The 12152-nt window shown below is 44.6% G+C and overlaps 1 protein-coding gene and 1 non-coding gene across 3 annotated transcripts; one reads left to right on the top strand and one right to left on the bottom strand.

Moving 5' to 3' along the window:
* Window positions 1-109: 109 nt before the first annotated feature.
* On the bottom strand, window positions 110-220 carry LOC137204249 (U6 spliceosomal RNA). The gene has a single exon (XR_010933487.1). It is a non-coding gene; the product is annotated as a U6 spliceosomal RNA (small nuclear RNA).
* An 11179-nt stretch (window positions 221-11399) lies between these two features.
* LOC137204129 (endothelial differentiation-related factor 1-like) lies at window positions 11400-11908 on the top strand. Of its 2 annotated transcripts, XM_067701421.1 has the most exons (2): window positions 11400-11609; window positions 11661-11908. In XM_067701421.1, the coding sequence occupies exons 1-2, from the start codon at window positions 11400-11402 to the stop codon at window positions 11826-11828; spliced, it is 378 nt and encodes a 125-aa protein (XP_067557522.1). In that variant the 3' UTR covers window positions 11829-11908. The 2 variants fall into 2 exon arrangements, with proteins under 2 accessions (XP_067557522.1, XP_067557521.1); XM_067701420.1 differs by having other exon boundaries at window positions 11400-11908.
* The last annotated feature ends 244 nt before the right edge of the window (window positions 11909-12152 follow it).

Here is a 12152-nt window from a genome sequence, read left to right as displayed (position 1 = left end):
TTATGGTTTAAAATGCGGTAGGGTTTAGAAAGAAACACTAGAGGGCGGGCTGTCTACACGATCAGGAACAATGACCTTGAGTTACTTTATCTTACACAAATTTTTTTTTTTTAATGTGGAATGCTTCATGAATTTGCATATCATCCTTGTGCAGGGGCCAAGCTAATCTTCTCTGTATCATTCCAATTTTAGTATTTATATGTGCTGCCGAAGTGAGCACACACAATTTTTTTTTTTAAGATTTTTTTGATGTGGATCATTTTTAAAGTCTTTATTGAATTTGTTACAATATTGCTTCTGTTTTATGTTTTGGCTTTTTGGCCTCGAGGCATGTCTCGCGAGGCATGTGGGATCTTAGCTCCCTGATCAGGGATTGAACCCACACCCCCTGGAAGGCGAAGTCTTAACCACTGGACTGCCAGGGAAGTCCCCACAAATATGTTTTGATAGGACTCATTAAAGCCTTAAAAAAAAAAATATATATATATATATATATATTTTTTTAATTTGAAATTTATGGGACTTCTCTGGTGGTCCAGTGGTCAAGAATCCACCTTCCAATGCAGAGGATGCAGGTTCAATCCTTTGTTGGGCAACTAAGCCTGCCTGCCACACCTACTGAGCCCACATGCTCTGGAGCCTGCGTGCCACAACAAGAGAGCCTGCCTGCTGCAACGAAAGATCCCACGTGCTGCAACTAAGACTGGACGCAGCCAAAAAATAATAATAATAATATAATAAAATAGAAATTTATTCTATGTATATTCTTTTATAGGCCAAACAAATTTCTTTGATTGAAAGTATAAGCAACAATATGAAATAAAGTAAATGCTTAGTTAAAACATTTTGAGATAACTAATAAGGACCTACTATATAGCACAGGGAACTCTACTCAATACTCTGTAATGACCTATATGGAAATAGAATCTAAAAGAGAGTAGATATACATATATGTATAACTGATTCACTTTGCTGTACAGCAAAAACTAACACAACATTGTAAATCAACTATACTCAATAAAAATTAATTAAAAAACATTTTGAAGATTATTTATAGTCATTTGGCATTTTAAAAAATACATGCAAACACATTTTAACTAAAGTGATAACACTGAGCATATAAGTGAGTATTTTACTACAATTTGATAATTGATTAGCTGAACTGAAAATTCAGCGAAAAATTCATTTAAAAGCAATTTAGAGAGTCACCATAGCCAGGTGTTGTCTGGGTCTCTCTGGCTACTGAAATCTCAAGATTGTCTTGGGTCCCCTTTGCAAGTTTTGAAGGATTAGCCAATCAATACTTATTAGATACTCAATACTTTCTAAGCAGGTCACATTGTTTTGAACTGGTTCACCTGCCTTTCAGGGCCCTTAGAAGTTGATCCTTGTGTCTGAGTAACTTGCAGTCTGGAGTTTATCTCTGCTCTGCTTGGACATAGGGATGGGCAATTACAGGACACACGTGAAGTCCTGCCTACACCTCATTTCAGCTGTTTTGACTACCTGCTGAATCTCTGATTTAGTGGAAAACCTCTTAGCTCTGTTGGAAAACAGATCAGTTCAAAGCAAATTGACCTATTATCATTTTAAGAAGCCTCACGTCATTTTTGAGCAACTACAATCCACACCTACAAACAGATGTGTCCTATCCTGAGAGGTGATTGGTTGGCCAAAGGAAGAAGCAGTACTTTGGGTATTTTTCTCAGAAGGAGGAGAGCACAGTTCTGGGAAAGTCAATCATAGGAAATGGTGCCGCATCAGTGCAAACTCTGACCCTGAGAACCTTTCTTGTTAGTTTGCTGTTGTCCAAGTTTGGACCCATTTGAAGTCCTGGCTGGCATCTACATGCTCTTTTTCGACAACCCACATTTTGTTGAAAGTGGAACCAATGTTTAGGAAGACTGGTGGTTCATTCTCTAGTGGTAGATTTTTTTCTGTATTCCATGTTCCCCCTTTAAGTGTAATTTCCTAGAAGAGAACTTTATTGCTAACTAGTACTAATTACTTTTAAAATAGCCTGAAGCAGGGCTTCCCTGGTGGTGCAGTGGTTGAGAGTCCACCTGCCGATGCCAGGGACACAGGTTTGTGCCCCGGTCCAGGAAGATCCCACATACTGTGGAGCGGCTGGGCCCGTGAGCCATGGCCGCTGGGCCTGCACGTCCGGAGCCTGTGCTCGGCAACGGGAGAGGCCACAACAGTGAGAGGCCCGTGTACCGCAAAAAAAAAAAAAAAATCCTGAAGCTTCCAAAAACTTTCTTCCTCTAATTGTTTCAGCTGTTTTCACAGATGCCATTTTGTTCTTAAGATTAGGTAACACTTCGTGTGAATCTGGTTACTTTCATAATTATGACATCATTACATTCAAGATTTAAGTGGGTTGTAAAATATTATAGCTAGTCAGTAACTAAGGACACCTAGAAGCAAGGTCATCTTAATTAAGAAGGACAACAAAAAGAGGCACAGGGTATTAACTGAGAAATAGAGAAGTCAGACAGATGGACTTCAAAATGTCAGGTTTATTGTTGGTAAGTTTGGGCTTGGACAGAGCATCTTAGATGTGTGCCCATAATGGACTTGCTACTATGTCACCCCTGATTATATCAGCCCACCCTGCCACTGGCATAGCTAGACAACCTCTGGGCTTCCCTTCGGGTAACTACTTGGCACACAGCAGGCCAGGAAGCCTGTGCCACTTGTGCTGTTTCTTCTGTGGAGCCCAACTCCAGGATATGATGTCCGTGGTCCGTGGAGCTGTGTAACCCGGCAGCCCTGCATGTGTCCTGTGGATAAGTTGGGATTTGCTGTCTTGCACCAGTGAGGTCAGAAAGGGGAGGAAAGAGAGCGAAGCCTTAATGCTTTTGCCACAACTTGGATTCTCCCGTGTGTCAACCCACTCCCGCTTGGGAGGGAGTGCTACTCTGGCAGAAGTCCCTTCCCTTCCCACCAAAAAAAAAAAAAAAAAAAAAAATCAAGGAGGGAATGCATAAGAGAAGTAAAAGACAAGAGCATAAAGATCCAAATAAATGACTTATGTAGATTATAATTAAACCGTGGGTAATTATTAGTCAAATCCATTTTACCTGCCTTTGCTAATCAAGGTCATTTTAAGACTTGCACATCCTCCAAGCAGCAGGCAGCTGAAGCAATAAGATGTTTGCCCAAGTTATTTTCCAGGTACTTGGAGTCAGCTGTGTCTAGTTGGAGATGAGCTGGATAGGACCAAGCTGAAGTGGTTAACACTGGTTAGGACCACCAACCCTCCAACTGGGCATGTGTGAGTGTCCAGTCAGTGATGTTTCGATGTCAGAGGGCCAAAAACTCCACCCTCAGGACCATGTTAAGCACCTCCAGTTTTGAATGTGCAGAGGCCTTCATAGAACGATGACAATTACCACACCTTTTCCCAAGCACTTTCCTCATGCTCCCCACGTTCCTTACCCCTCAGACCATCCTGCTTCTTTATTCTTTATCTCCCAAATACCCCAAGGCCTTTGCACCCCAAAGGGGGAGGATGGTCTGAGACTTGTTCTCCCATCTCCTCACTTGACTGCCTTGTGAATAAACCTTCTCTTTGCTGCAAAACTTGGCAACTCAGTGTTTTGGCTTGCTGAGTGTCAGGCAAAACGATCCTGGTTCAGTAACAATAGTAATAATTTCCCTAGCTCTGCTTCCTTCCTTCCTCCCTCCCTCCCTCCCTCCTTTTCTTCCCTCCTTCTTTCTTTCTTTATCTTCATCTATTCAGCCATTCATTTAATAAAATTAAAGATATAATTCACATCAAAAAGCAAAATTTTGAAGTAGACTGTAAATACTCTTTTGGGGCAAATGTTGGCAGAGAGGACCAAGGGTAAAGTATAAAGTTCACTGATTTAAGAATCAGGTTCTGTCAAAATCCTTGCCTCGTGGTGGGCTCTGGATTTCTCTGTGTCCTCATCTAAAAATGAGAAATTATTGGAGGAAATAATCTCAACACTTACTCCCAGTTCTAAATATCTGTGATTATTATTCTTGTATTCTCATCAAGCTTCAACATAGTTTGAGTCCATCTGTAAAATAACACAGCCACCTTATCTCTTGTATAGAGTTACTGAACAGGTCAAATTAGTTAATACAAACGAAAATGATTTATTGAGCCATAGAGCACAATGTAATTGGAAGGTAGACCAACAACCTCTTTTAAAAAATTCAGACTAAACTAAAATGATTGTTTTAGGCTCATATAACATAGGCAGCAAAAGTAGGCATTGAATCCAGATTTCAAAATCTTTCATGAAAAAGACCAACCTTGAATATAATAAGAAGAATTTATATCCCATTTAACCTCATCATGAAATCAGAATTTATCAGAACAGACCAGCACCACAAAAATTTAATTATTGATCAGGATGTATACAAATACCAAAAGCATTCTAGAATTTCCATGACACCGAGCACGGTTCTTCTCTTGCGTCCAGGGAGTTCAGTCTTGGAACAGCTCATTTATCAGCAAATGTATGTTGGGCAGCCTTGTGTTCCACACACTGAGGTTCTACGGACGTTGGGGCGAGACAGAATAGATGGTCCCTACCCTGTAGGAGCTCCTGTTACATTCCAGGGGGAGGGAAGTGGACACGACGCAAATAAGTCCCTAAGCAAGAACATGTCAGAGCGTGAAAGCTGTTACAAAGAAAATAAAACGGGATAAGGGGATTGCCTGTGTTTTGGAAAGTGGGGGCAGCTTTAGTCTGGGAAGCCAAGGGAGGCCTCTCTGAGGAGGGGACGATCCCTGAGAGCAGAGCCCAGTGCAAAATGGAAAGGTGAGGCCCCTCAGTTCAAAAATGAAGAATTTCAAGATGCTAACAGCGGAGCATTAAACCAATATGGGGCCATAGGGATCAGGGGGTGCAGGACTCATGCGCAAGAAGCAAGCCCTGCCTGAAAGATGGAATAGGAAGTGCAAGGGTAGGAACAAACCCTGCACGTTTGAGGAACTGAAAATAGGCGCACGTGGCGGAGGGCAGCGAGAGGAAGGGGAAGTAGGATGCTAAGAGGCAGAAAGTGCGGATCATGTAGTATGGCAGGGTCAGACATGAACAATTATTTTTAATAACAGGATCACTGTGGAGGATTTACAAAGGGCAATGATATGGTCTGATTGACTGGTTTTAACAGACCCCTGTGGCCACTGTGAAGGACCGATTATGGGACAGTCAGGTGGGAGGGGAACCAGGGGGGAGGGAGTTTCCATCACCTGGACAGATGGCCACACAAGGGTGGCTCCTTGGGCGGAGTGAGAAGTGGTCAGGCTTGGGACTTATTTTGGAGGCAGGACTGGATTGTGAGCTGAGGGAAGGAGCAGAATCACTGGGGACTGCTGGGGTTGTGATGCGCTAAGTGTGTCCAACGATGCCCTGCCCCGGATGAGAAAGCCTGGGGCGTGTAGCCCTCCCTCACTTCCCACGACTCCTGACCTGCAGCCTGGATTTCACTCTCTCTGCCAGTGGGAAGTTTTATTGTTAAACGCATCACGGAGCTACTGATCACCAAATCCACGGCTTACTTTTTGTCCTCTTTCTTGTCCTCCACGTGGCATTTGGCACAGTTGACTAGCAACTACTTTTTTTTTTTAATATAAATTTGTTTATCTATTTTTGGCTATGTTGGATCTTCGTTGCTGTGCGCGGGCTTCTCATTGCGGTGGCTTCTCTTGTTGCAGAGCATGGGCTCTAGGTGAACGGGCTTCAATAGTGGTGGCTCGCGGGCTCCAGAGTGCAGGCTCAGTAGTTGTGGCTCACGGGCCCAGCTGCTCCGCAGCATGTGGGATCCTCCTGGACCAGGGCTCGAACCCATGTCCCCTGCATTGGCAGGCGGATTCTTAACCACTGCACCACCAGGGAAGTCCCGCAACTTTTTTTTTTTTTTTTTTTTTTTGCGGTATGCGGGCCTCTCACTGTTGTGGCCTCTCCCGTTGCGGAGCACAGGCTCCGGATGCGCAGGCTCAGCGTCCATGGCTCACTGGCCCAGCCGCTCCGCGGCATGTGGAATCTTCCCGGACCGGGGCACGAACCCGTGTCCCCTGCACCGGCAGGCGGACTCTCAACCACTGTGCCACCAGGGAAGCCCCCGCAACTATTTTTTTAAAGCAGCTGGTCTTTGGTATTACTGAACCATTCTCTCTGGGTTCTCCTCTTACTCCTCAGACTGTTCCTTTTATTTGTAGCAGGATGGGGTTCACCTTCCCCTTCATTCTTTTAATTCCACCTAGTCTCACTGGGTTCTCCATCTTCTAAATCTCCTTTATCTCATCCATCCCAACCCCTCCGCAGGAAGAGGGTCTTTTAGGATAATAACAAACCGCAATTATGCTGTGAGAGGCAGTGTATACTGCTCCCCCTGCAAGGGTGTGATGACACAGGCAGGCGGGAAGAGATCCCTGGGGTGAACCAAGCCAGGACCCCAGAGAAATGGAGAAGAGGCACATGTAAGGGAGACCAAGGGCACGTGACGTGGACGCAGCACTGACCAGAAGTGATCTGAGAAGAGTGGTCGACATGTTACATGAACCTCTGGGTCCAGGCACATTTCTTTTTTTTTTTTTTTTTAATAATTCTACAGCATTTCTATTGATTGATTGATTGATTGGCTGTGTTGGGTCTTCGTTTCTGTGCGAGGGCTTTCTCTAGTTGCGGTGAGTGGGGGCCACTCTTCATCGCGGTGCGCGGGCCTCTCACTGTCGCGGCCTCTCTTGTTGCGGAGCACAGGCTCCAGATGCGCAGGCTCAGTAGTTGTGGCTCACGGGCCCAGTTGCTCCGCGGCATGTGGGATCTTCCCAGACCAGGGCTCGAACCCGTGTCCCCTGCACTGGCAGGCAGACTCTCAACCGCTGCGCCACCAGGGAAGCCCCAGGCACATTTCTGACTAGTTGCAGGTAAGAGTGAGCTGAGCCTGTTTGCCCAACCATCCTGCTGTAGATCCCCATGGCTGCGTTCCGTATTCTTTCACAGTATTTGCAGAGTGCCAGCTGTGTGCCAGGCACTTAATCAGACATTAGACACCTGCTCGGTCTTTTTCCTGACCTTCTTCCTCTGTCCCAGCCTTAGATGTTTATATTCCCCAGGATTCTCTTCTTGGGGAAAATGCCAAGCCACCCTCTTTGGCTGATGTGACATGGAACCTCAGACACTCATAGCCAGCCTTCTACTGGCTGCCTCCTGGACTGCATGGCCCACAGGGATTTCAGACTCAACAGTTCCTAATCCAGCTTTTTCTCCTCAAGCTTGCCTTACCATGGGATCCCAGTCACCAGATCCAGACATTTGGGAATTATCCCAGACTTCCCTCTCTTCTTCAATCCAGGGGCCAACCCAAGCAGACTGCCAGACGATGTGTTGAATCTGGGCTCGTGGAATGTCAAGACCCATGTGAGTCAATGGCTCGAGAAGCTCTATTATTATTGATAAACTAAAGCACGTAGAAGTCAACAGACCGTCAGAGCAAACAAGCAAAATTATATATAACTGCAAATCAAGTTTTTCTTTAAATTCTGACTACATTATTATGACCCTGGCAAATGTGTTTTAATTTGGTTCTTGATCTCCATGGCAACAGGATAGGTAAAATACCATATGTATTTGATGACAACTGGAGCCTATACCAATGACCTGTGGAGGAATAAATCATTCTATCAGTTGGATAGTACATTTCAGCCTCACCTTCTGATCCATAACTGCCTAAGTAGTTGCAAGTCCAAATTAAATAATAAAATATGAACAGGAGCATATAAATAATAGAATATATCACCTGGCTTGTTGGGTTTTTCTGAGCAAACTGGACTTTTTTGTTTAAGGTCGTTTACTTTTTAAAAAATTTTTTGGCTGCGTTGGGTCTTCGTTGCTGTGCGTGGGCTTTCTCTAGTTGCGGCGAGCGGGGGCTACTCTTTGTTGTGGTGCGCGGGCTTCTCGTTGCGGTGGCTTCTCTTGTTGTGGAGCACAGGCTCTAGGGCGAGTGGGCTTCAGTAGTTGTGGCGCATGAGCTTAGTTGCTCCACGGCATGTGGGATCTTCCTGGATCAGGGATCAAACCCATGTCCGCTGCATTGGTAGGCGGATTCTTAACCATTGTGCCACCAGGGAAGTCCAAACTAGGCTTTTTCTACATGGAAAAAAAAATTCTTCATGGGTACTGACTGCAAATTTTTAGAAGAAGGCAACACACCTAAAATATTAAAATGGGCAAAGAAATTATACACGTATCTTGTAGATAGATCAGGAGCCCTTACAAATGCTCTTTGGGTTATTGCCAGATTTTTATCCAAAAGGAGGCAACAGACTTGCCAGGATGAATTATCCTTATTTGAGTATTGAAGGAAATTGTGACTCTGGAAGGCAAAAAAACTAGGGAACATTTTGGGTTATTTGTAAATTCATTAAAAAGTAGAATAAATAAAACAAAAGTAAAAGAAACTATCCTGGAATTATTCTAAAGTAGGTGACGTAAAATACCATGTGTGTTTTCCTGAAATGTGTCCTTCATCATTTTTATTTTTGAACTTTCTATGGGTAGAATGTTCTTTCTTCAAATTAGAATTAATTTTAAAACTCTTTCAGGAGCACGGATACAATCCTGCATAATAATAATAGCACATTGCAGAATAGGAACTCAAGCAACTAACAAAACAGAATTTGTAAAGCGTCAGAATTTTAAAAATGCCAGATCACAACAAAGATCCTTTAAAATTTACTTAAATATTTAAAATGATTGTACTGAGAGCTGTTGTCTCTTGACAACGTAAATATGTTGTCAAGTTTTACTTTAGAGTTTTAAATTCAGTTTGCTTATCTTAAATTGTTTTATTTTAAAAGATACCATTTGATTATTAATAAAGTATATGTATACATATGTATAAGACACATACATATATGAAACAAAATAAACCCTTTTTGTAGTACTTGGTGGCTGCACGTGCTTTGAGGTTCATTTTTTACTAACAATGTCAGGCTTCATCCCCTACAGCTGGTCACTGCATTCTATCCATTTTATCTCATTCATTCACTCAAAAAGTATCTAGGCTGTATACAATTCTTCATAGCAGCTTTGTTCATAATAACCCCACACTGGAAACTACCCACATGTCCTTCGGTGGGTTCAGTGGGTTGAACAAACACTGGTACATCCATGGAATACTACTCAGCAAGAAAAAGGAGTGAAATATTGATACACACAACTTAGATGAGCCACAAGCAAATTATGCTGAGTGAAAAAAGCCAATCCCCGAAGGATCCATGATACACGATTCCATTTATGTAACATTCATGAAATACCATAATTATAGAGATGAAGAACAGATTAGTAGTTTTCAGGGGTTAGGGATGGCAGATGGATGTGGCCATCAAGAGGTAACATGATGGCTTGAGCGTGTTGATTATGGTGGCGATGCTACACATACACACGAGTGTGTGTATAACTGATGAGATCTGAAAACACTGTGATTATATTAATGACAATTTCTTGGTTTTGATATTTTACTATAATTGTATAAGATGTGAACATTGCAGGAGGCTGGGTGAAGTGTACATGGGGTTTCCCTATACATTTCCTTGTAACCTCCTGGGAATCTATAATTATTTCAAAATTAAAAATTAAAAAAATTCTCAGATTTGTCTGCACTGTCCTGGGCATTGTCCTCCTTTTTGATTTCCTTTACAATATGTGTCCCTTCTTTTACATCTCTACTGCTGCCCTGTTTTAGATCCCCTAAGAGCAGGGATTGTTGTTTTATGGTCTAATGAATCTCCAGTGCCTAGAACAGTGTTTGGCAGAGAGAGAGAGAGAGAGGCAGGCAGTGTGCATGTGAAATGAACAGAATTGCTTAACATCCTTACATGTCTTGAACCAAGTCTATTTCTCCACACTATCTCCCTCTGCTGCCTTCCCTATACTTAGTGCTCCAGCTGCCCTAACCTGCTAACAGTTGCATGAATACATCCTGGTGAGTTTTCTCTCCATGCTAGACATTGCCCCTTCCAGGTCTTTCTCCCACTTATTATTTATCCTTCAGTGTTCAGATCAAGAAGCATTTTCTCATTCCCATTCTCTGGGCATTCTTGAGCATGCCCTCCTGTATCACACCATTCTACTTGTGTATATACCTCTATTACTTCACTTACCTCCTTTAATTCAGTAGTTTATTTACCTATTGAATCAGTCAGGGTTTGTACAGGAAACAGAAGGCACACTCAGATGAAATCATGAAACTAACTTTATGAAGGGACTATTCACAGAAGTGGGCAGAGGTAAGGAAATTGATTATTGGCTAAGGGAGCCCTGCAAGTGCTGGAGGCTTGGAGGAGAGAATTACAATCACAGACCAATGGCCAGAGCTTCAAGCCAAAACAATGCCTCCCATTGGCTGAACTCAACCAGAAGCCACAGAGCAAGACAGCCCCAGAGATGCAGCTCATAGAGGTCAATCCTTGAGGCGTGGAGCAAGGCAGAGAGAGGGCGAGAATGGATCTGGGGGAGACAGTGGCAAATAGAGACCAAGTGACACATGTTTCTCTCCCCATTAGATGGAAGGTTCCTGAGGGCAGGACCATTTCTCATTCGTTCTTGTAGTCCCAGCACCTAGCACAGGGCTTGACCCAGGATAATCATCCAATAAATCCTCGTGGAAGTGAATTACAATGTTAGGGCATATACTATATTTAACTTAATATTTATAGGAAAGTAGGCGGGAAGGCGGGCAAGCTGTTTACAATCTATCTTTGGCCCATTTTAATTTGCTTTCACATGGAAATGTTTTTATACGTTTCTTGATATCATATCTAACTTAGATGACAACAGCACAACCAAGACAGAATCCACTGGAAAGGCTAATTTTGGTCATCTTGCTTTGCTGAGTTCAGTCTAATAGCTCCAAAAGCAACACGAACCTGGAAATAGTTGTATCCACGTGGGGCTATCAGCATAAGACACAGGGCGTGAGACACACAAAATATTTCAGTTAGGGATGCTTGTCTACTAATTGTACATCATCTCCAGATCCTGGCCCCCAGCAGGCAATGAATAAAAGCTTGCTGACTGTCTAGAGTCAGGCAAGCCATGTAGATTTTTGAGGCATGAAAGAATCCAGATACTCTATCTAATGATATACATCAGGCCATTGCGTAGGGTGACCAACCAACCTGGTTTGCCTGGGACTATCCTGGTTTTAGCACTGAAATCCTTCAGCCTGAGAAATCTTCTGTCTCAGGTCAGCTGGGACAGTTGTTCACCCTACAATTAGGGTTAATTTAAAAATACAGATTTAGGGGGCGGGGCCGCGGCGAGCCCCGGAAGCGGCCGAGCGACAAGGGGACGTCGCGTCGCCGGGTCTCGAGCAGCTGCCTCGGAGCCGCCGGACGGACCACCTGCCCCACCATGGCTGAGAGTGACTGGCCCAAAAAGGGCCCCATGGCCGCCCAGGCCAAGGCCAAGTCCTCCTCTCTAGCAGCTCAGAGAGGAGGAGAATATGTGGAGGCTTCCAAGAAATGGGCCGCCGGCCAGAACAAACAGCATTGGATCACCAAGAACACAGCCAAGCTGGACCTGGGGACTGAGGAGCTGCATCACGACCGGGTGAGCCTGGAGGTGGGCAAGGGGATCCCGCAGGGCCGGCAGAGCAAAGGGCTGACGCAGAAGGACCTGGCGACGAAAATCAACGAAAAGCCACAGGTCGTCGCTGACCGTGAGAGGGGCCGGGCCATTTCTAACAACCAGGCTCTGGGCAAAATCGAGAGAGCCATCGGCCTTAAGCGCCGGGGGAAAGACATTGGGAAGCCGATCGAGAAGGGGCCCAGGGCGAAATGAACACAAAGCTTCGAAATCAGCGCGTTCCAGCTGATCTTGTCTGGCTGGTTCCGCGTGACCACCAGCGCCAGCGTGGGTCTCTTCACGCGGCCACGCGGAACACGGGGCGGTAGCCCTGCCCGGGAGCCCCCTCTACCCCTACCTGCTGTCAGACTAACAAACAAAACCTTGCAAAGTGTTTGCTTCTCCTGATTATTTTCCTCCCTGTCCCCGTCCCTCACGTGGGGTGCGGAACGCTACCTTCCTCTCCCCTGGGGTCTGCCCCGTCACCAGGGTGGCTCCAGGGAGCTCGGAGGGGGACCACCTCGCACAGGGTGGGCAGCC

Source organism: Pseudorca crassidens, chromosome 12, assembly GCF_039906515.1.
Source record: "Pseudorca crassidens isolate mPseCra1 chromosome 12, mPseCra1.hap1, whole genome shotgun sequence".
NCBI classification, from domain to species: Eukaryota; Metazoa; Chordata; class Mammalia; order Artiodactyla; family Delphinidae; genus Pseudorca; species Pseudorca crassidens.
This window is presented reverse-complemented; position numbering and strand designations above follow the sequence as displayed.

What these genes read in the sequence shown, in the direction of transcription:
- LOC137204129 (XM_067701420.1), top strand. Translation starts at nt 11,400, where the DNA reads ATGGCTGAGAGTGACTGGCCCAAAAAGGGCCCCATGGCCGCCCAGGCC.